Source organism: Aspergillus nomiae (assembly GCF_001204775.2).
Source record: "Aspergillus nomiae NRRL 13137 chromosome Unknown contig00497, whole genome shotgun sequence".
In the NCBI taxonomy this organism is placed as follows: Eukaryota; Fungi; Ascomycota; class Eurotiomycetes; order Eurotiales; family Aspergillaceae; genus Aspergillus; species Aspergillus nomiae.
This window is the reverse complement of record NW_015378552.1, coordinates 1-22,664: the sequence shown is the minus strand read 5'-3', so window position 1 is coordinate 22,664 and position 22,664 is coordinate 1. Positions and strand designations below refer to the sequence as shown.

The 22,664-nt window shown below is 50.8% G+C and overlaps 7 protein-coding genes across 7 annotated transcripts; 2 read left to right on the top strand and 5 right to left on the bottom strand.

The window, feature by feature from the left end:
• Positions 1–941: 941 nt before the first annotated feature.
• On the top strand, positions 942–2,586 carry ANOM_010662 (DUF5427 domain-containing protein MTC1; the record flags this gene model as incomplete). The annotated part of the gene is made up of 3 exons (XM_015555918.1): positions 942–1,555; positions 1,611–2,206; positions 2,269–2,586. Exons 1-3 carry the CDS (start codon positions 1,003–1,005, stop codon positions 2,584–2,586), a joined length of 1,467 nt encoding a protein of 488 aa, XP_015402007.1. The 5' UTR covers positions 942–1,002.
• Positions 2,587–2,969: 383 nt separating this feature from the next.
• On the bottom strand, positions 2,970–4,143 carry ANOM_010661 (5'/3'-nucleotidase SurE; the record flags this gene model as incomplete). The annotated part of the gene is made up of 3 exons (XM_015555917.1): positions 2,970–3,043; positions 3,110–3,951; positions 4,132–4,143. 3 exons carry the CDS (start codon positions 4,141–4,143, stop codon positions 2,974–2,976), a joined length of 924 nt encoding a protein of 307 aa, XP_015402009.1. The 3' UTR covers positions 2,970–2,973.
• A 2,552-nt stretch (positions 4,144–6,695) lies between these two features.
• On the top strand, positions 6,696–9,388 carry ANOM_010660 (uncharacterized protein; the record flags this gene model as incomplete). The annotated part of the gene is made up of 5 exons (XM_015555916.1): positions 6,696–6,955; positions 7,017–8,178; positions 8,240–8,348; positions 8,401–8,726; positions 8,786–9,388. The coding sequence occupies 5 exons, from the start codon at positions 6,696–6,698 to the stop codon at positions 9,386–9,388; spliced, it is 2,460 nt and encodes an 819-aa protein (XP_015402008.1).
• A 515-nt stretch (positions 9,389–9,903) lies between these two features.
• Positions 9,904–10,434, bottom strand: ANOM_010659 (DUF2462 domain-containing protein; the record flags this gene model as incomplete). The annotated part of the gene is made up of 3 exons (XM_015555915.1): positions 9,904–10,035; positions 10,162–10,246; positions 10,388–10,434. 3 exons carry the CDS (start codon positions 10,432–10,434, stop codon positions 9,904–9,906), a joined length of 264 nt encoding a protein of 87 aa, XP_015402003.1.
• Positions 10,435–11,109: 675 nt separating this feature from the next.
• ANOM_010658 (GPI anchored serine-threonine rich protein) lies at positions 11,110–11,907 on the bottom strand (the record flags this gene model as incomplete). The annotated part of the gene is made up of 1 exon (XM_015555914.1): positions 11,110–11,907. The coding sequence occupies one exon, from the start codon at positions 11,905–11,907 to the stop codon at positions 11,110–11,112; it is 798 nt and encodes a 265-aa protein (XP_015402004.1).
• Positions 11,908–14,690: 2,783 nt separating this feature from the next.
• On the bottom strand, positions 14,691–16,353 carry ANOM_010657 (aldehyde dehydrogenase; the record flags this gene model as incomplete). The annotated part of the gene is made up of 6 exons (XM_015555913.1): positions 14,691–14,873; positions 14,925–15,184; positions 15,226–15,366; positions 15,419–15,812; positions 15,892–16,138; positions 16,203–16,353. 6 exons carry the CDS (start codon positions 16,351–16,353, stop codon positions 14,729–14,731), a joined length of 1,338 nt encoding a protein of 445 aa, XP_015402005.1. The 3' UTR covers positions 14,691–14,728.
• A 1,937-nt stretch (positions 16,354–18,290) lies between these two features.
• On the bottom strand, positions 18,291–19,288 carry ANOM_010656 (protoglobin family protein; the record flags this gene model as incomplete). The annotated part of the gene is made up of 3 exons (XM_015555912.1): positions 18,291–18,753; positions 18,822–19,092; positions 19,171–19,288. The coding sequence occupies 3 exons, from the start codon at positions 19,286–19,288 to the stop codon at positions 18,291–18,293; spliced, it is 852 nt and encodes a 283-aa protein (XP_015402006.1).
• Positions 19,289–22,664: the final 3,376 nt, after the last annotated feature.

Here is a 22,664-nt window from a genome sequence, read left to right as displayed (position 1 = left end):
AATAAAAAAAAAAAAAAGCTGTGTCTAAGGGTATACTTCTCTGTTCGAGTTATTTTCCTTTATTATTTTTAAATTGCTTGAAACGAGTCCACTGTTCCAATGATAGCATACTTTTCTACTAGCGGAGATCCATGTACGTACAATCCGAATCATGTGGCTTGGTAATTAGTGTCAGGGTGAGTAGTTTGTGAGGCCCTAGACAAATGCGGCTTGTTCTTTTGGCTTAAAACTATTTTGCTGTAGGGGAAGCTGTCGAGGCAATTATAATTGCAAAACCTGAAACATCTGCTTGTTCATGGCTTCTAAAACTCGAGTATATCCCTATAACGAATATTTTAACTTCCAGTGGGACTTCTCGAGTATATATCACAAGAAAAAGCTGGTTCTCTTTGGTTCGACGATATGGGAAGATGGCGCGTGCGAACTAGTAGTTTAGTAGTGGTTGAGCTTACTACTAAAAGCACTACACAGTATTAGGGTGTGCGATTTGGCTGTCTTCCTGGCATGATATCAGAGCTATATACACTTTATCTACCCTTGAGATTGAAATCAGATGTGTTCAAGTCATGTATGAATCTCGTTCTCTGTAGTTCTCATGATCATATTGACCGCTTTCAACCGAGGTACTTTGGCCAGTAGCGATGCCAACCTGCGGTGTGGTTAGCATGTTGAAACATGCTTTTATTACTCTCGGCCAGAAACACATAACTGAACAAAGGTAATCTATCCAACAAGAAATTGCGTGTTTCACCGGACCGACAGGAAGATTTATTATGATATGCATTTCCTATGCAACCGAGTCGACGCCTCCTACTAAACTTATTTACAGTGGACACTAACGCTTCTTGGCACAGGTCATCAGGTCTCCACCGCCCAAAACACTGACTTTCTCAGGGAGCATACGTTTGATTACTTCGTCCACCTGCATACAGTCTTCGCTCTCCAATTCTCAACTGATGCTAAACACTCACTCGTGGTGAGAACGAGAACTAGCGACGCACGATGCCTCCGAAGTCCGTGAAACCAACCAGCGATGAGCTTCTCGCTCAATTTGACGACCTAGGGGTCGACTCGGCCACGGATCAGCCTGCCTCCAAGCCAGCTACCACGGCGCAAACTGAAGACGACATTCTTGCCGAACTGGATAACCTAGCTTCCCAGCGTCCGAGCAGTGGGCCCGGGACCCCGCGTCTATCGACAAATGAGCCCAGGCCGGCCGTCAAATCCCCTCAACCTGCTGCAGCTACACCCTCAACTGGGCGTTCCAGTGAGGAGAAACCCGTGCCCCGTAAGTCCACGGAGAGTGCCCGGGTTTCGTTTGCGGTCGACAAAGATGCGGATGTGCAGTCATCCAAGACCGAGAAACCAGCAGCCAAAGAGTCCGCCTCGAGCGGTGGTGGTGGATGGTGGGGAGGCATTTTCGCAACTGCGACCGCGACTGCCAGTGCTGCAATGAAGCAGGCTGAAGCGGCAGTGAAAGAAATTCAACAGAATGAAGAAGCCCAGAAATGGGCTCAGCAGGTGAAAGGGAATGTCGGCGCTCTGAAAGACTTCGGTATGTACCGTCCACTTACAGCTGGCACGATTTCTTGCTCACGAATGTTATCAAGGTGGTGAGCTTCGAAACATGGCCATTCCTACGTTTACCAATCTTATCCACACTCTCGCCCCCCCGATCTCATCTCATGAACGCCTTCAAATCCACATCACGCACGATATCTCGGGGTACCCCGCCATTGATCCGCTTGTTTACGCTGTCTTCGCTCGTGTGATGTCCCAGGTAGAAGGTGGAGATCTTCTTGTGATCCAACGTGGTCAAGAATCTGCGCCAAAACGGGGGTTGGATATAACGGGTAGCCAGTCTACCCCTGGCTGGCGCGACGGCCCATGGTGGCGCACAGTTATGCCTGGAACCCCTCGCAGCATCTCGGCCGTGCCTGGCTCTGTAGAGGCTAGCAAGCTCGCTCGCGCAAGCGCAGAGTCTTACGCTACCGAGTTCTTCTCTGCCAAGGGTGGAGTTGAAGAAGCTGCGAAACAAGCTAGCCAGGTTCTGAGCGAATCCAACCCTGTTCGGAGCAGTGATATCTTCCTCGCCATCCAGGCGATTAGCCAACCTTCCTCCACCGAGCAGTTCCGGGCTGGTCCAACCACTGACAAGGCGACCCCGCCGGGCGTAGTTGATGCTCCCAGCGCTACGGAAGAGGAGGTGACCTTCGCTCTCTATCTCCATGACCCCATTCACGGCATCGCTTCCACACCATTTCCCAGGCGGTTCCACAGAAATGGATTGACTGGCTCGATGCAGCTGTTCCAGCCACCGAAGACCCTGCAGCCGATGACATGTGGCACCGAGCTCCTGTTCCAGAAGACATTGCGGAGATCATCGAAAGTGGCGGCGTTGACCCTCGTGAATGGGCTGCTGAATGGATCGAAGAAGCGCTCACTTTAGCTATCGGCGTGGTGGCGCAACGCTATGTGGCCCGGAGAATGGGGGTTGGAGAGGCGGGAGCCGCAAAGGGCAAGATGCGCGCTGAGCAGGCTTCAGTCGTGGAAAGCGGCGCAGGAGAGGTGGCGCGGGCGCTCTAGGGTTGTTTCGTTCCATAGCTGTCTCTTCATTTGTTCTACTTGCGATTCAGATTCTTAAAGACCACGATCAGATGATACTCTAATGCCGTTTTTCTCCTTGTTCTTCTGTGTTGCTTGTCTGCGGCTCCTTAATACAGCCATGCCACCAGAGCTACTTGCAAATACATTTGCCGCCTCAGGCGTACATAATCCTCACCGAGTTCCCTGTCCCTATTATATATAAAAAAAAGATCATCAAGCGATGTAACAAAAGCATATATGCGACAGCCGTATGTTCTCCCAATGCAATGATTGAATCCAACAGTGAAGTCTCTGGCACTATAGGCCGAAAGAGAGTCTTCGCGGGTATCTAGTTATCTCATCATCTCGTTTTGTTCAATCTTCATATCAATCATCAAGATTAATCGGCCCCTCCAGATCAGGGACATGCCAGAAATTGGCGCGAAGAGCCGTGACACTAAGACCAGTCAGTTCTTATCTAACACACTCGCCCTGAAGAAAAGCGGAGACGTCAATGTCATACCTTGTGTCACCGTTCAACACGGTATGCGCATCCGTCCCCTCCCGACTCGACTGCAGTGTCTTCTTCATCTCCGACAACTCTGCCGCCCACGTAAAATCAATCTCCTTCAGATGCGACCCGCTCGACCCGTTGACGGCGGGTTCGGTGTGTCCATTCACCTTCTTGTCCGCGGCCACTTCGCCATACATGCAACCCCGCGGCCAGTAGTACGGCAAGGCCTCCGTCCAGCGGATGGGTCTGCTCTCCACATCCTCCCGCATCGGCACGTTCAGATTATACAGCTCGACATCCGCATGCCAATGCTCGTACAGGTAATTGACCACCTTCACGGCGTGTCTCGCCGCGGCGCGGATGATCTCATCCGGCTGCGGATCTTTACTCCCGAAGGAAATCGCAATCGCGCGCTTGCTGCAGGTGGCTGCCTCGAGGGCGCCCCCAACCGTCCCGGACGAGAGATTGTACACGGTCGAGGCATTGCGACCATGGTTGGGGCCGGAGATGACTAGGTCGACGGGGGGACGATCCGGGAAGAGATTGAACAGGCCCAATTGGACGCAGCTGGCCGGGGTGCCGTTTCGGATGACCACCCATTCGGGCTGGGTCTCGGTCTCGGTCCCTGCTGAGTCGACGGTCTCATCCCACGTGCCGTCGTCCCGGAAGGCAGACGGGGGTACGTAGGTTGCCTTCAGGGCGGCTTCTATCAGGTGGGCTTTGCCGATCCAGGATCGCGAGGCGGCGGGGATGGCTACGGAGACGAGGTGGCCTGCATCTTGGAGGGCGTTGACGAATGGGTGAATGTAGGGCGAGAGACGCTTCGAGGGCGGTCCATCATCGTTCACCACCTATTTCCTTGCAAATCCGCGGGGGGTTCTGGTTAGTTCTTGTGCTCTTGCTCTCCGGTTTGGATTGGCTGCATTGAATAATTTATTTTTAATTTTTTTTTCTTCCATTTGTCCGTCGTGGTCTTGTGACGGGGGGGGTGAGCCATTGAGGGAAAGGCGACAAGGTTAGAAGTTCCATACCAAGATATGCATGTTGAAGGTAGTTCGGCCTGTCGATCTATAGGGCTTGGCGGAGGTGGGAAAATCAAGTGGTGATGAAATCGGGATTCCGCTCTTCTTTTGGGAACTACAAATGTCTGGACTTCGTTGGATCTCACTCGTCCGGTTCCGCGTTGGAATGATAGTATTTATAGGGCAGACTCTGCTGGGTAAGAATTGAGCCTGGAGTGCCCATTTCCATTACTGCATACCCCGACTACTACCGAAGACATACCGGGGAAAGACTCTCCAAAGTGGTCACGGTGAAGATACTGGAGCTGCGGGGGGTTCCATCTCGGAATGTTGGTATTGTGTATGGGTCATGACTGAGACCATACCACCCGCACGGAACCAGAATCGCTGCGGAACCATGGAAAGATTACCGTACGGCGCCATACCGAACCAGACCACGGGTATCCCGAAAAGAGGCTGCGGTGAAGAACCATCGCACTCGTGGAGAACGACAATGTCACCGTCCGCAAATAACGGTTAGTGAGCAGCTGGGAAACTAATCACAGCCGCGGCAATGGAAATTCTCGAATGGTCAGATGGTCTTTCATCGGAAGACTCTGTTTCAGAGCCATCAGGTGACGTGGGAGACTGCCGGGTTGGGTGATGTTTATATACTCCTGCCTCTCGTCCTTTCTGCAAGACGGGGGATTGTCGAGACAATCGACGATATATATATGTATTATATATACGATACACAATGCTAGACTGATATGGGACTCGACTCCGAAGGGACACATTCTTGTGTCCTTATAGGGTTTGTTCGTCGGACATTGTGTTTCTTGAGATCTTGTCTCACATCACTAGTCCGATCCGATTTGGTTTGGAGGGATGGTCAATTGCGGTCCGGAGTACAGCAATCAATGATAAGATATGATTTGGACCAACAGGTGAACTCCCTGTGCCAGGACTTATACTATTGACTGTTAAGGGGTATATGCATGAATTCATATTGGCGTCTGTTCAGGGCTTCGGGGCTCGTGTGATGCCTTCCTGGATAGGTCTAGCGCCCTGAGACTTTGGAAGCGACGTTAATAATCCATCCTAATTCATAGTTATCCACCGAGTGAGGATCCAGGTTTTGCTTCAGGAGAGGATCAGGAGACGCTGAAGCCGAAATCAGAATTTTTCTAGTTAGTGACTGGGTTCAATGAGCTCCGCATACTCTTTCTGGGTAAAAAAAGAGAAACACAGAGGGAGATTAACCCATATCAATTGCCGGGATACTTTTCTATATATATATCTATCATAGTACAGAGTATACTCTGCCTCAGCGATACGGAAGGTTAACGTGGACCTTAATTTATTACTCCTCCGCCGTTGGACCTATTCCCCTATGTACACTGTACACTACCGGCCATCTGTTCTTTTTTTGTCTTTTACTTTCTTTGTTCTCGCATCGTGAGGCGACTTCGGACCCAGGGGCAACTTGGACGAGGATCATGATCACCAAGATCGGTGGAGCCATCCCAAGAGCAAACCAGAAAGGGTCCTTCTAGAATAGCATGATCCCTGTTGCCGATTGACCGATTGCAGATGATGTTAGGGTTGCTCAACAATGATAATCGGTTGTTGAATCTCTCTTTTTTGTATTCACGATGCCCCGATAGCGGGTCAGGATTGAATGTGCGAGTCAGAGCGCTCAGCCAAGGGCACATGGGGCAATGCTCGTTCCACCAGTCCTCGTTTTCCATGAGATGATTCCGTCGCGTAATCCCAGTCTTGTCATAGTTTTAGTCTCAATAAACTAACTTATTAGTGGCTTCTTTAGCTTCTCTATTTAACCAACCAACCAGAAATAAGGTACGGGTCAGTCGGATGCAGCGGTGGTACAGAAATTAAAGAAGAAAAAAAAAGAAAAAGAATGGATGGAGTCCAGTCAACCTATGGAGTGACTGACTAGCCAGTCTGACTAGTACTGTGTAGGACGGAGTACAGGAAATCATCTCAGCGCTGGACGATCACCGCGCAGTAATCACCCCTGCAAGGTGTCTGGTCGATGATCATTCCCCTCCGCCTGAGAGTTCAGACTGAGATTTAACTCTTATTAACTCTTATACCTGATCCACGCTCGCTGTACTTCGATCGGAAGTAAAAATAAATAAGGAGACCTCTTTCTCCCTCCCCCCACCCACATTCCCTGGAATCAACCACCCAAAGTGAAACGTGGTGAATTACACAATCAGGATTTGGTCTGTGCGGCCCTGAACTTAGCAGTTTTAGTACCGGAAGGCCGATCGCCGCAAAATCTTTGGTGGGGAACAAGTCAGCGCATTGCGAATTTCTACCTCTCATCCAAGTCACACCATCATCTTTTCATCATCTCACCTCCATCGCCTCCCTGCCGTTTCCCGACGAGAGTCATATTGTTCGCTATTTAATAGATTCCGCGTCGTTGTCGGTGCTCTTGGTTGTTGCGAGAGCCTCCGTCCCTGAACCACGACGCATCCTCAACAACACACGCGCCAAGGCCTGGTCAGCTCCGTCGAGGTCAACCACATCTCTCCCTCTCCCCCCCCCGACTCCCATTCCCCTGTATGGACTGCGGGAGTACTGGTACGGCTGCGGGCATTGACCCCAAAATTCTGGATAACTGGCAAACCGACGCTGCTTTTTCGATCCCCCCCTGGGAACATCCGTCATACGAGCAACCGCTAGAGTGGGACAACAGCCAAGACTCGACCCAGGACGATGCTGATATCGTCGAGTTGAATTCCCTTCCGGGGTCCCTGGCGAAAAACCATTCCAATGCCGCCTATCTAGATCAATCCTGTCGTTTCCACAGTGGTGAGAACAGGTGCGGTTTCCCCCTGACCTTCTTGTCCCGTGTATCAAGCTGATGGGGATCACCCTGATAGCAAGACGACCTCACCGGAGAAATTTAGTATCCACGATGGACCGATCGAGGGCACCGTCAGCGGCACCGTCAGTCCGAGAACCTTGCCATCCTCGGCCGACGATAACTTCCAGCTGGATGAGTCATGGCCACATTTTCCACTGTTCAACGCCATGACGGCCGGAATCCCCATGGATGCACCCCCGCTCCTCTATCCCTACAGCAAAGAACCCGCCGCCTCGACGAACACCGTCATTGTCGATGATGTAGGGGAGCTCCCGCAGGGGCATGGGCTGTCGGACATCCCACCGGAGCACTTTTTGGCGTTTCAGAGCATGCCCCAGCCCTTCACCTTCAATGCTCCGGACGTTTGGACGGAGCCTTCTACTAACCCTTCCCCCGAGAGCATGGCGAATCAAACAACCCCAGCTACGATTCCCCTGGGATCGGAACTGCCAAACAAGGAAATGAACATGGTCCGCGATTTTCAGACCCCGTTGAGGTCCCTCGAATCGCGCTGGCTCGACAGTCTGGAATCCCAGCTTCCCTCGAACATGACCTCGCCGGCCTCACTGTCAACTGTCCCGCCGGGCCCGGGATTTTTCAAAGAAGAAAAACCGGGACAGGATGGTTTTCAGTACAAGTCGGAGAGTTCGTCGGTGTCCGGCGACCTTTCTGCTGGTGTATACGAATGTTCCTATTCTGCGACGAGCGACGATGCCCCGGCATTCGCTGATCGACAGCTGGACGAAGAAGGTCCTTGGAAGGGCGCTCAGAAGGATGAGCCTGAGATGGCACAGCCCCTTCCGAGCGCGACGGCGTTTATGGTGAGTGAGACGCCATCAGAGTCATTCTTTGTTGCGGTCCCATCACGGTCTCGGGCATCATCGTCGGCAGCACAACGGTCGACTGTTCGGCCACAGGCCCTTGCACTGCAGTCTGCGGCGACTGTTCGGAAACGTAAACAGCGCGGCTCAAACCATTCTTTGGACCTCGGTCAGCCCAAGCCCCTGCAGATTGTTCAAGAGGATGGCCAGGGCGGATCCATCGCTTCCGCGGACTTCGTCTCCCCGCCACGCGGGGCGCGCCGTAAAGGACCTCTGAGCATGGTCGGTCGGGCAAACGCTGGATTGCGCAGGAAGAACAAGGATACCTGCGTGCAGTGTCGTCTGAACAAGCGAAAGGTATGTTTCCCCCGGGGATCACCCTTTTGACTCGTAGCGAGTACTAATGAGATCGGAACAGTGTGACGGAAACGCTCCGTGCGATGCTTGTCGTCCTACGCTCCACGAGCAACCGTGTGCACGGGCTTGCTTTGCAAACATTGTGGAGTATGGAACATGTAACTATGTCTGTATGTAGACTCTCCATTTGTTGCCATCTTGGTCATCTACTAACAAACCTAGCTCAACGGGCCGTCAACCACCCTACATTGGATAGGACAGGCCGCGTTCGGATGGATATTCCGGTCGAGTTCGACTTGAACGATCTCATCTCTTTCCTCGGTGAACGGCAAGGACGATTCAACATCCGCGCTAGTCAAGCCTGGGGTTCTCTATATGTTCTTGACCTGGGAGAAACTTACAAATTCCTGAGGAGCCTGAGCGATTACAATGGCAACTCTCGGTCGAACTTCCTCGAGTTCATCGACCGACGGATCGTCGAATCGAAAGATAAGTCGAAGAACTGGCTGACCTGTGTCAAAGATTGTGACCCAATGAACAATTTCTATGTGAGTATCCCCAGCCGTCTCATTACGTGAACGAGATTGCTGACGATCTTGCACCGCAGACTTTACTCTCACGTTGGAACAACATGCCCAGTCGTGCGAGCTATAGTTTTGTTCCTCTCCACTCAGGAGCCCAGGAAAGGCCAATGGATATCCATAATGCGGATGATCGACGTGAGATTCTCCTAGCGGCACAGCTTTCCCGCATTGTGTGCCGGATGCTGGAGGTTGAAGGGTTCCGGAAGTTGGAACGAGACTTCTACAACATCAAATGGAAGCAGATCTCCCAGGAGACGCACCTGCGTTTCTTGAACGAGCTAGGAAATATTCTCCTCACACTCCGCTGGCGGGTGTCCTGGTGGAAGCGCCTTGGAGATGGTGGCCAAGAGCCCGACCCGAGCAAGCAGCACTATGTGGATCGGGTCGACCTGCTCTGTCGGATTCTCTATGTGTATTACACCTGCGTGTTGGCTAAGCTTCCTTCCTGGTGCGCCGCCGAAGTTCCCAAGGGGGTGTGGTCGACCTACGCCGACACCGAGAATGCGGTCTGGGATGACTTCCCAGTCGACCCTACCGATGATGGATTCCAGCGATGGATCGACCGAGGCAAGGAGCTGGTCGAACAGGCGGGTGCCCCGAATGGTACCTCTAAGATCGCCCATTAGAAGCGACAAAAAAACCCTAAAAAGGCGAAATCAGCGGTGGACTGGAACGGAAACAAGATTTGAGATACCCTTTACAGCGTCTTTTCTATTCGATTAACATATTTTTTTTCTTGCTTTTTCTTTTGCTTAATTTCCTTTCCCGTCGTCGTCTCAGGTTTATGATTTACGATGATTCGGTGGTTTTTATCTTGGGCTACGATTTGATAGATCGCGTGTACGTATGTGCCTACAGATAGTACATACTTTTCCTTCCCATGAAATACATAGCAGATAGACATAAGACTCTAGACTGTCCGGTCCGGTTCAACACAGGTCCCCTTCTGCATGCTCCATACGACTTCAACCACAGTGTTCAACAGGGTATCTATAAATATCATTACTCGTATCGCTATAGTATACTATCGAACAACCCATCACCTTAGTAAACCTCACAAAACCAAAGCATGTCGAAGAAAAAAATGGACATGTCCAGGAATTGCGAAAGAGATCCACCACACCAGACAACACAACACAACTTATTTCCCACCCTTATTCCCATTCCCACTCTCTTTCTTCTTATCCTTCTTCCCCCCAGCCAACAGCTCCAAATGCCCGGCTTTCTGCGCAAGATTCCGCTCCGTCTTCGTAATCAACCCGGCCGTAAGTTTCTTCAAAGCAAAAATCAGCAAATCCTGTCCCTAGCACCCCAAAAGCAAAAAGCAACACAAGGAAAAGAGAAGGAAAGAAAGAAAGAAAGAAAAAAAAAGAAAAAAAAAAAAAAAGAAAAGACAAACCTTCGTCATCTTCTGCTGTTTAATCAACGACTGCTTCTTCGGCGCAATCTGCCTCGGACCAGGCTTTGGGCCCAGAGCACGCGGCCTAATTCACTCACTCTCATCAGCCTCTTCTGCGCAAACAAACAATATATGTATTGATATTCCCTCATATTATCACCGTCCCAGCTTCCATGCGATAGAGAGAAAAAAAATAAAGGATTGTAGAGTTAGATTTGTAGCGTACCGTTTCGGGCCCGTGCCGGCCTTCTTTTTCAGGGAGCCTTGCACCATTATTTCGTTTTGGTTTCTGTTGGATGGAATGGAGGAGGAAGTGTATGCCGTGGATTGGGAATGTACTGCCTGCAGCACCTTTTGGGGGGAGAGAGAGAGTGCGTTTGGTTTGTTTGGGGGTGTTTTTTGCGAGTTTTTTGTTGCGGTTGGAGATGGGGTGGAAAATCCTTATCGGGGTCTTATCTGTCACGTGAGGGGTTTTCTTCTTTTTGGGGGTATGGGATGATGGGTTTGAGGTGCGGGTATTATTCTGGCTTGTTTTAAGCGGAGGTTCTGGATGGAAAGGATTTTGTTTACTGTTGAGTGATTGGATTTTGTAGTTGGATAGTTTATGCACTATACTATACTCTACTCTACTCTGACCGCACGGAGTTGAACTACGGAAAGTTGAGTGCCGAAAACATGTGCCATTAGAAACAAAATGCTAAATCATGTCCATTGAAAGAGATACATGAGAAGTTCATTACATGAAGAGAAGGTATCACGTGAGTCGAGCGAACGACTCGAGAAGTGGGGCGTGTTTATGGTCTGAGAAAACACACCTGGGTGAGGTGCAACGAAGAGCTGATATTACTATCTGCTAGAAGGCAAACCTTCGGAGAATTAAAAAGAAAAAGGATGGGGGAATTCTTGTGTACAAGAAGACTGGGCCGGTCTACCCGGATCGCCAGGCGCTTAGAAAGCGAGGACAGCAAGAACACCAGCAGCGGCCGCACCGAAGCTGATAGCGTTGCGGTCAGCACCGCTGGTGAACAGAGGAACACCAGGGGTGGTGCTGGAGGCAGTGCCAGAGGGAGCGGCGGTGCTGCGCAGGGTGGTGGGGAGGTAGGGGGTGTTGGTGGGAGAGACGACAGGGATGCTAACGCCGCCAGTGCCCCAGGAGTGAGACTGAGCAGGAGGGGGGATGACAGGAGCGCTGGTCGAAGCGGTAGGAGCGACGGTGGCGGGAGCGGTCTCGGTCTCAGGGCAGATAGTGGTGGTGATCTCATAGGTCACGTAAGAGGTGGCAGAAGAAGAAGGAGCATCGGTGTTGGCAGCGGTCGAGGTGGGAACCTCGGGAGCAGCAGAGGAAGAGGAAGAAGAAGCGCCGCCGTTAGGGTTGGAGATACCGAACTGGGTGGAGTACTGGTACTGGCCAGTTCCCTCAACGACCAGGAGGAGACCGTAGTGGGTGACATCGGCCTCAAGGCTGGTGCTGGGAGTCCATTCGAACTTGCCGTTGTTGGGGATCTGCTCGGCAATAGTCTCGAGGGTCTGCATGTTGGTGCTCTCACCACGGAGAAGGACCAGAGAGACGGTACCCTCGGTGGTAGGGCCCCAGGTGATGGAGTAGGGCTTGCCCACGGGCACGGCCTCGTTCAGACCGGGAGTGTAGATGGGGTTGCCAGTGGGACCCTGGCTGTAGTCAGGGGCGGTGTGGGCAGTAGCCAGAGCCGCGAGGGCAGTGAAAGCACCGAAGATGGAGAAACGCATTTTTGCTTTCTTTATTTCAATTGGTCCGATATCGACGCGAAAAAAAATAGAGATAATCTCGAGATGGTATGCGAGAGCTGGAAAGCTGGGAAGCTGTGTATCAAGGAGTGACTGGAGTGGGATGTAGTGTCTGAGACAAAAGAATGACTGGTGTGCGAAAAGAACGACAACACTGAGAGAAGGAAAAGAAGAAAAGAAAGGACGAGAGGAGGGGAGAGGGGGCAATAAAAAAGGTTTCCAGAGGAGTGTCACCGCAGCTAAGCCTTAGGGTGGTGGCCTTGTCACTGACCCCCTTGGGAAGTGGAATCTTCTCTCTTTCTTGCGGCTCATTTCACCAACAGTGGGGCCATAAGAAATGAAATCAAGATGGAGTACAGGACTCTCCGTCCAATCCTAACGGGCGCGTGCCTGGCATTCGTTGAGACATCCTAAAATGTGGAATGCCAGACGCTAACCTCGCCATCCTCCAGACGTCCAGGCTCCTGAAAGGATGTTACCTCACTGGACCCGGGGCCCTCTGACTGGCTTGTCGCAATTTTAGTGAATGCTAGCTCGACAGATCTTGGAGAAACCAACAAGAACTTTGTGAACAGGCCTGAACTCTGGGAAAGTCCCTGATGCTCATGATTGGCGGATCGCTGGTTCAGTGTCCAGCAATTAGCTGGCACTAACAATAGGAGACTTCACGAAAGTGCATCAAAGAGGGGCCGAAATTGTACTGTAGGAGGGCCCCTCGTCTCGTGGATCCTTTGCCATTTTGGTTAGGGTCGTTAGTATCAAAAGCTAAGGACTAACGGTGCCGAGCTTATGAAGTATATCCCAGCCCTCGTTGTGCACCCTTGCATGGCCGTGGGGAGGCGTTGGTGCAGTGGGATCTCGTAGAATTTTCTTTTCCTCGTTTAATCCAGAGTCAGGAATGTGGCATGTCAATCCATCCAAGAAAGATGTGGAGGTTGTTTCGTCGAGGAATGAACCAGCATAATTCTGATCGACAGAGTGAAGGGAGGACAAGAAAAAAAAAAAAAGAAATACACGCGGGGGGGCGTGATTAATTTTCTTGGCCCTCAGGCACCCAACAATGGGGCCATGACTTCAGCCTCCCGTAGATACAGTACGACGGAGTACAGACTACATACAGGCGACATACCGCGCACATACATACAGCAAGTACCCTGTACCTCGCCTTCATCCCTGTCTCATTCTAACTTCCGGAAAATGTCCGAATTTCCACTTTCACACTCCATCAAATACGCAGTACGATGTCCACCCGTTCATCCTCGACGTCTTTCGATTTCTTGTTGCCAGGATTTTCTCCTTTTCAGGTCGACTCATTACCACTTCCTTTGTCTTCTTCACAGGAATTGTTTTTTCTCTTTATCCGACATCAACAAGATGAGATGGGCGCCACCAGGCTGTGTCGGTCATCTTTTAGCCGCCAGAGACTGAGATTTTTAATTTTAATTGTCGGAGTAATCAAACTAAGTATCTCGTGTCCACTCTCCAGAGGGTAGAGACAGAAATAATAATAATAATAATTATAGTAATAACAATGATTATGAACAGTGGATAATTTTACTGTCCCCCACCCACACAATGCAATGTGCGGTCACGACATTCACCCACACACGGTCGCTGATCGAATCATCTCAGAAACCTTTGTTTGAGACTCAAAAGGTCCCCTGACTCTGATCCTGATCCTTGCGATAAGCCGATCCTGATCATCACAACGGATCCCCGCAAACAGAGAAGATCGCAACTTGGGATAAACGTATGAAGTCATCCCGTGTCTTTTCTCGGGAGGGATGTTCGTTGGCCTTGTCGCTCATTTCTTGTTCCTGACTTGGTCGGTGGAGCCGGCCGACGGTTCTTCTGCCACTAGAAACGTCGGAACGGGGCTGACATTTTGATTACGGGTTTGATTACGGTGCACCAGGGAAATTACCCAATGGCTCAAAGACCAACCATGTCAGGTACAGATCCAACTCTGTGGAAAGAAAAAAGGAAAATCTCCGATGGAAATCGCCGCAACCCAGACTCCGGGGCCAAGCCCAGGCATCGAGCCCTGTGACTCAGGTCGGTCCAATCCGAAGGACTGGAAGATGTCCATTGTCGCTGCAAAGTGCTACAGTGTCACTGACCATGTGCCATAGACTGCAGTGGCGTCCGAGACTAGTGCAGGTGTCTCGGATGCTGATTGCTGAGCCCAGGCTGCCTATCTACTGGCTAGTTCTGCCTATCCCATGGTTCCGCCGGGGTGGAGTTCGCCGGGACTAAAATTAACATAAACAAGTCTGGTGGTACGAGAGCCAAGCATGGCCTGCTTGAGTTGGATTTACCCAATGTCTGATTTGCACTGCCCACCAGCTATCTTTAGCCAGAATAAGAAATCCATGGCTGGTGAATAGAGTATTCGGTGGTGAATTGCTGGTAGATTGACTATAATGTCTTGTGCACGACCGTATACCGAAAAAGGTACTTGCACTTTTCCCTTTGCAAATAGCGGTCAACACTGGACCCAACCCATCCGAAAGCACACTGAACTACCGAAGATGGCATTTGTGCTTTCGAGGCGGACGATGCAACCTTACGAATGTTCACTTTCAGCTCCTCCAGAAACGAGTGTGCTGATTGGTAGTTCCTCGCTTTGATATGGTCTAGATGCGGTACTACTCGTGAATGATGAGACAAGTCCGGGAACTATTGAAATTGGTTTCTTGGATGGAATGGGGATATATTATAGTGGAGGGGCGGTTCCTAATCTTGTACCCTGGGCGCGGATAAACGGTACCTTTCGGGGAACCCGCCAATGTCTCAGAGGTATCTACTGCACCCAGGTAACTGTCTTGGTTTGCAGCCATTCATCGTATGCGGCGGGTCCTCCGAACCGGCCATACCCGCTGCTCTTCCATCCACCGTGTGGCAAGACTGGTTCGTCGTGCACGGTGAGGGAGTTGATATGGACAGCCCTAAACGCTCATCAGCAAGTGCCACGATAAACTCATGCGAGGGGTACTCACCCAGACTCAATCTGCTTGGCCACCCGTAGTCCCCGGAAGAGATTGTCTGTGAAAACTGCCGATGTGAGGCCGTATTCGGTGTCATTGGCCAGCGCCACCGCCTCTTCTTCAGTGTCGACGACCATGAGGGAAACGGTAGGGCCGAATGATTCTGCAGAATAGAGGTCCATATCCTTGGTGACATTGCCCACGATCACAGGCCGCAGGCTATTACCGGACTCCTCCGAGGGATTGCGCTCTCCATAAACAAGGTCGGCACCCTTCGAAAGCGCATCAGACACTAAGTGCTTGTTTTTTTTACTGCAGCAGATGCCACAAGAACCGGTGCCGGTGTATGTTTCCCGAACACGGTCTCGGATGCATCCGCCAGCAGGGTGCGGAATCGGTCAGCGATGGACCGCTGCACGACGATGCGCTCGGTGGACATGCAGATTTGACCGGACTAAAATCGTGTCAACGACACTAGTGACGACCATCAGATAAAGTGTACTTACATGCATGAATGCCCCAAGGCTACAAGACATGGCGGCCCTCTCCAGGTTGGCATCGTCCAATACAATAGCTGATGCCTTGCCGCCCAGTTCGAGGACGACGGGCTTCACATATTTACCGGCAGTGGATGCGATGATAGATCCTACTTGGGTGCTGCCGGTAAAGCTGATTTTGCGAACGGCTGGATGGGCAATAAGAGCAGTGGTCACAGGCGCTGCGTCAGCGGGTCGGTGGTAGACTACATTGAGACATCCTGCGGGAAGACCAGCTTCCCTGAAGATATCGCCAATAGACCAGAAACACTTGGGGGACAGTTCGGAGCCCTTTAAAACTGCTGTATTGCCTGCGGCAAGTGGAAGCGCGATGGCGCGGGTCCCAAGTATATAGGGGGCGTTCCTGAATGCAGATGGTTAGTAACGACCAAACTTATCTCTGTGCTGATTGATGCTTTGCGTCTACAGTGGGAAGTACATACCATGGCGCAATTCCCAAGACCACCCCGTAAGGCTCTTTGAAGACCATCGCACATTCGCCCTGTTCGGATACCGATGGGACTGAGCCCTCGATGGATGGAATTCGTGCAGCGAAGTCCTTGATGAATGCGGCGCCCATCTCGAATGTCTTCTCCACGAACATTCTGCCCGCGCCCGTCTCCTCCATTTGATACTTGATCAATTCCTCTTCGGGAAAGCATAATGTCTGCCGCCTTCGTGAGGATATCCCTACGATCGTACGGCTTTGTCTTGCTCCACGCCGGGAAGGCTGCCTTCGCTGCCTCCACCGCACGGTTGACATCGTCAACGGACGCACTGGCACAGCGGTCAATGACTTCACCCGTCGCCGGGTTGTGCACATCGAAGATAGTCTCCGTCACGACCGAGTTATTGTTAATGATCAGCGGGATTACCCCTTTGCTGTTCGTACCGTTTGCAGACATCCTTTTGATTTTTTTACTCTCCCCTTGCTGAATCAGCAGCACCCGTGAAAAGGAATCGAACTATTCTTAGTCAAGTGAACGGCTTTCCTAACGGAGCCAAGGTAGGGCCGCGAGGGGAGAGGTGTGTTATATTTAAAGGGGGAAAAGGACGGGAGAGCAAAGAATGGTCCCAGACCGACGGCGCAACCCAAAAAGACAGTTCCCAATAAGCATGGCCGTTGGAGACACTTATGCATCGACTAAAGTGAGGGGAGAGAATTTCGGTAACTTTCCCGGCAGTGGAGCCGAACCTGTACAACTCCCGGTCAAGGGAGACGACGATCTGGAGCCTTCTTTGGGGCTCGTTGTGGGTGTTACGGTCTTCTCATTCGCTCCTGGGAGTGGTACGCTTTGCAGCCCAATCGAGGTTTGGGGAGTTTGTCTTTCCCCCCGGAACGTGATGATCACATCTTGTCTTTGTTCGTTGCGTCTTTCTTGCAAATAAGATTAACTAGGGGGGCAGGACGACAACAAATCAACTTCACTCTCGGGGATGGTCGTGGTTGCTGGTGCGGGACAACGATGTCAACACCATCAACACGCTGTCCGACTCTGACTCGTTTCTTTTTGTTCCGATACCATTGATATCAGCGCTGCTGGCTAGGATGATGTTCGAGGCACGTCACTAACCTCCAGCATGCATCATGGGCGACTTGCATTGGAATGCGGACGCGGTGGGGTTGGACACAGCAATCAAGGGCCAATCACAACCTGCTGTCACTACATGATTCATTGTGCCCAATTTGCCGCCATGCTGCTCCGCGCGGTCTTCTGTAAGGTACCCCAACCTGCCGTACACCGTAAACCCCTAAATCCGGGAGAGCGAGTTGGGGTCCTTGTGAGTTCTGTTGGTCGCTACCGTAAATGCTTATTCCGTAAACCCGAGGTGGGTCTTCCAGACCAATACTCCATACCGTTGGCAATAAGATGATCTCCTGAAGTGGTTTCTGATATATTGACGCCCCTGGACTCGGGACTCGGGCCCTCTCACGGAAAACTGAAAGGATGGCAGGTGATCGACGCGATCTCGTGATTTCACCCGAAAGTAGCTGCAGCGTCCAATCTACCTTATCTTATTATGTATCTCTTCTGCCTACATCGTGTTTGAATCACTCCCCACTGGCTAGGAAAAGCGACCAGGATATTGCGAGGGTCTTCAAAGTTTTAATGTCTTCCAGAAAGAGAACAGAGCAAAAAATCCCTCATCTGCTTCGGCCATCTCCAGCTGCCATGTCTTGGCCCAATAATTGATCGCAATGAAAACTTAATCTGAAATAGATTGAATTTTGACAACTTCCCTAGTTGACATAACCGTGGATCCGCCGTGCATCGATTCTTCGAAACTTTGTCGGGGACCTTCATTGCACGCGATATATCCGCCCGAAGCTTGGAAATCCGTCTCCCGATGAATCGGGCTTCAGAACAAAGTTTGTTTCCGTGTTCCCATGGCTTCGGTGGTCTCGATTCCGATATGCAATGATCTCTCTCTTCAAGGTTGGGAGTGACGAAGGATCCACATCACATAATCAACAAAAAAATCATATGAAAAAAAACCGAAATCTGTCTGTTGCTTGCTTCTATGCTAAGTAAAGATAGAGAGGGGATGCCATAGACCAGTAAGTGGATATCGTTGGATTATATTGTGCAAAAGATCAGAAAGCCCAAACACCCGCCATGCATGCTTCTAGACGAGCAAAAGCCTCGTCAACACTCTCGAAAAGAAATAAAGAAAAAGAGGAACAAAGAGTAAAAAAAGAAAAAGAAAAAGAAAAAGGAGGTAATCATCTAGTCCCTTACGCCAGCCATGCCTTTTGATCCCTGAATGCTTCCCTTGCCGTGGCGCATCATAATTTGCTTCCCAGATAAGCTTTCTCGACCGATAAGCAATTATTGGTCAATCACTTCCCAGCCCAGATCTTCGTCTCCGATGTCGACGCCGCCGAATTGCTCATGACCATATCCGCAAAGGGGCATGCCGAGATCGTGGAAGGCGCAATGCTGGGGGCTATACTGCTGTGCACACTGGAGCGATCGTCGTCGCTTGAGCTGGCGGACGTGCTGCTGCTGTCGCCCAGGATCTTCTTGTCGCCGAGGAATCCCTCCCGCTCGTCCAGGGTCATTTGCGACATCTCATCAGCATATTCTTCGCCGTCGCGGATCCGCCACTTGGCGATGAGGTCGTTCTGGATCCAGATGATTTTGCCGATGGCGCGGACGAGGGCCACCTTGCGCTGCAGCTGCAGGCGCGGGTGTGACATCAGCGCTTCGGTGAAGATGTCTTGGATGAAGCCCAGACAGGCGCCCATGTGGATGTACTCGATGTTGAGGGGGTGCATGCGTTCTTGTGCGGCGTGCATCAGACTGATCAACCACCGTTAGATCCCGAGATCAACACCAAAAGTGCAATGGTCATGTAAGAGGATACTCACCCAACTTTATTGAGATACCGCCAGAACTCCGTCTGGGTGGGATCCGAGCAGAGCTTGGTCAAGTACCACCGGAGGAACATCTTCCGGCGCAAGATCTGCGGACTCTCCTCACTGTAGAACTCTTCGATCGGTCTCTCGTCGGCCGTATCCCGGGTGTGGAAGGCCCGGGCCGTGATATCCTGCTCCAGGAGTTTCTTGTAGACGATGTTGACGACGGCGGGGATGAGGGCTTTGATGTACTTGGAGCCGGTTGTCAGGGCTTCGACGTCAGCTGATGGCGATGACCGCGTTAGCATCCGTTTACGACCAATGATTATCCACGAGATATAACATCCACAGTAGAGCATACCAGAATTGAAGTCCAGGAAGTCTTGGAGATAGTTGATGCGGGCCTCTAGCCGGGTGTAGAGTGCCTTTCGGTCGACATGTTTTATGGGCCGACTGGAGTCGAAGTATAGTCCGTCCATCTTGGCTTGCTTGGAGTAGAGTAGGGGAGAGAGATGAATGATGTAAATGGTTTCCTGTTGGAAGGATTGAACTAAGAAGCAGGAGAGATCTTAGTGACGAACACCTGGGGTTATCTTGGAGTTATAGATAGGAAAGATAGAAGGATGGTAGAAGAATCTAAGAAACGATGATGACTCAAGACCTGGCCGGAGACGTGAGGTATTGCATGATTATATAGATCTATGGAGACCTTGGTTCACAGGATTGAAATAATAAAATAATAATAATTAAGGGTTTAATAATAAAAATAATTAAATGGAAATAATTAATGAGCCCAAAGCCAGGACAAGGAAGCATACTATCAATCCACACGGAAGCCTTCCATGGTATCCAATGCCGGAAAAAAAAAACAAAACGCTCATAGGCAGATCATTTCACCCTAAGAATGAAAGAAAAGGGCAGAAAAAGCCAAAAACACTGATAAATTCAACTCCATTACGAGGCGCATTTGTCAGGCCAGAGAAAAGAAAAGGATCCCGAAACCTGGCGATATTACCTACCGAGGATAACAGGCTTTTTTTTTCTTCTTCCTCTTCCCCAGTGGTCTGATGCAGGGCTGTACGACGGGATACTACTGTGCACTAGTATGTCTTTGCTATTTTTTCTTTCGTTTTTCTTTTTCCTATGATCCGTTCTATGGAGGGATCTTCCCGGTCTCTCTCCGGATTCAGCTGGTGAGCGCCTATTCTCTTCATGAAACACGTGGTGCAGTGGGTCGAAGGATGTGCCTATTAATTTTCGCTTGGACGTGATTGGGCTTTGGAATTGATGTTGATACTGAGTCAGGGTCCGCGACGGTCATCCAGATATCCAGGTATGGGAATTATCGGAGATGGAGATGCGAATGACGTGCAGGTCGCTTGTCTGATTCTCTGATGCTCGGCAGGATGAGTCTGCGAATCTCGGTTTCGATACTACTACTTGTACTGTCTCTATCGAATTCTACCGACTCGGGATGGAGTCCCCGAATGTCAGATCCAGTGAACGAACCCCTTTAATGGATGTGTACCTCGCCTAATAACTGAAGTCTCTACGACTGTCGAGGCTGTCTCCTTCTACCGACGACGTTCCCCATGTCTCACAGCGTATACGGGGCATTCCGTCCTACTAGTTCGAATGCCAGACAGAAATGGATGCCTGGATGGGACTTGTCCTCCACTATTCGGGTCCGATTCCCGACCGAGTCTCAGGGAAGACATTTTATTTTTATATTAATTGGGTGGACTAGTGCACATTTGTAGTAGTTTATTCCGGGTAGCCCTCAACGGTTGTCTCGCCAGGCTGACATCATCCCGCAGCGGTGTAGTTTTAGAATGCGTTAGGAGGTTAATCATATCGAGTTAGCAGAGCGACGCGTAGCTATCGGAGGTGGGAGAGAGATCTCAGCCTCGATCCGTGATCCCCAAGTGGCATCGAAGCCGTGGAAGGATTGGAAGAAAAGAAACAGGAAGCCTATACCAGCCCGACCAGGGTCTCAACCAGGGAAGAAAAATGTCGTGTGATCGGAAAATACAGCCAGAGGTCTTCCTCTCTCTGTCTGTCTACGGGTAAACTAAAGAGAAGTGGACCAAATGGGGTGATTTTTTGCTCTGAATCCGAGCCCCATCGAAAGTTAATGCCATTGTGGCCTGATTCTGGGGCTCCTCCGACCCCCGTGACTAACAACACGATAATCGTTTTTTTTGTTGCTCTGGATCTTCGCTTTTTCCCAATTAAGCGATCCGACCTCGGTTGACGGTTCAAGGAACGCAATCAATTTTGTGATCTTTTGACTTCGGTTACGGTCGCGAAGGATTCGCAGACAGCGGAAACGTCCAATTTGTTGTGCATTTAGACTCGCGGCGCGAGGGATATCAGAGACGAAGTTTGGTCGTGGCTGGTCAAATACGAGCCTCTTAATTCGCCGGTTCCTTCGGTACCATGATCGGCATCATGAAGTCAATTCAATAGCTACATGGAATGTGGAACCTCTTCCTCGAAGGATTGTCCTTTTTTTTTTTTTTTGTTCCTTCTCAACCTCCTGTCCGGTCTTGACGTGCTCAATTGCCGACCACGATGGAGAAAACACATGCCAATCGACCCCATGAAGGCCCTGGTTAATCAAATTCGAGGGTGATATGGGTGGCATTAGCCTGGCCACTTCGGCTTCTCTCCCGTAACCGAATTCGTCCGGGACGGACACCTAACGATTCTCGGATGGTCACGTCCCCGTTCTCTCTCCACTTGCACAGTCTGACAGGCCCACAGGCGTCATCCTACCTTTCGGCGTCATCGTTAATTGCTCCTGCTCACCGAGGCTGCCCCCTCCGACCCGCCGAGGATGACCGTCTTGTCTGGCGACGCGACAGACACGATACTCCGCCGCGTATATGCCCAGCATTCGGACGAGTGCTTAGCTCGTCTCTGGAGACCCGGAGTCGGATGTAAGACATTTCTGCTGTGTGTCACTGTGTTGTCTATGCCGGAGAGATGTGTTTCCGTGTTAAATATACCGTGTATCGTGAATCTCTGGATGGATCGACCATGCATCTCTGCTCCGTACCAGACCTCCATATAGATTCATATTATAGAGGCCCATGCAGCGTGCAGAGATCTCAGACCAAGCTATCTACATCACTTGGTTCACAGAGATCGCTATTGATCTGCTGGAGTGACCAAGCTGCCACAGACCTTGAAAATATTCTGGTTCCCAACCCAGACCAAGCTCACCACATAGGACACTAAAACACACTGTTCCCTTCACCAGCCTACAATAGCATCTCCCAACAACCCCATACGGATCCCAACCAAGCACTGAAAAAGAACAAAAAAGAAGAAGCTATATCTAACTCAGGCAATCGATGCGAGCAATACGCAGTGGCTGGTCACTCATCACAACCTAACCCCAAACAAGATACAAACATGCGTCCCCACCTACACCTCACTAAGAGAATTAGCTCAAACAGCTACAGAGTGGGTAGTCGGCGACTTCTCAAAGCCGAGACATGTCATTGATCGGAGAGGCTAGAGCCACCAGACGTAAAGCCGTGAGTGGTCATCCAGCCCTGGCAGTGGCCCATCTGCAGATGCGAGATGGGAATGTCAGATGTTCGGCCTTGTTTCTGCCACCCTTTTCTTTCGGGCTCTTAATATACAAGCCGCGCTGGGGAGGTGGAGTCTGCTGCATCTATGCGACGATATCTGCAGAACCCATGATCCAAGCTGCAGACTAGCGCTCAGCTTGGTTGGCGACGCTCGGTTGGGGTTCAGCTAGGCCAAGCTACCCTATGGACCTATAGAGATGTCGTGTTATAGCTTATTTCTCGGGTTAGGGCCCTTAATTAGGCGTTTTTTTTT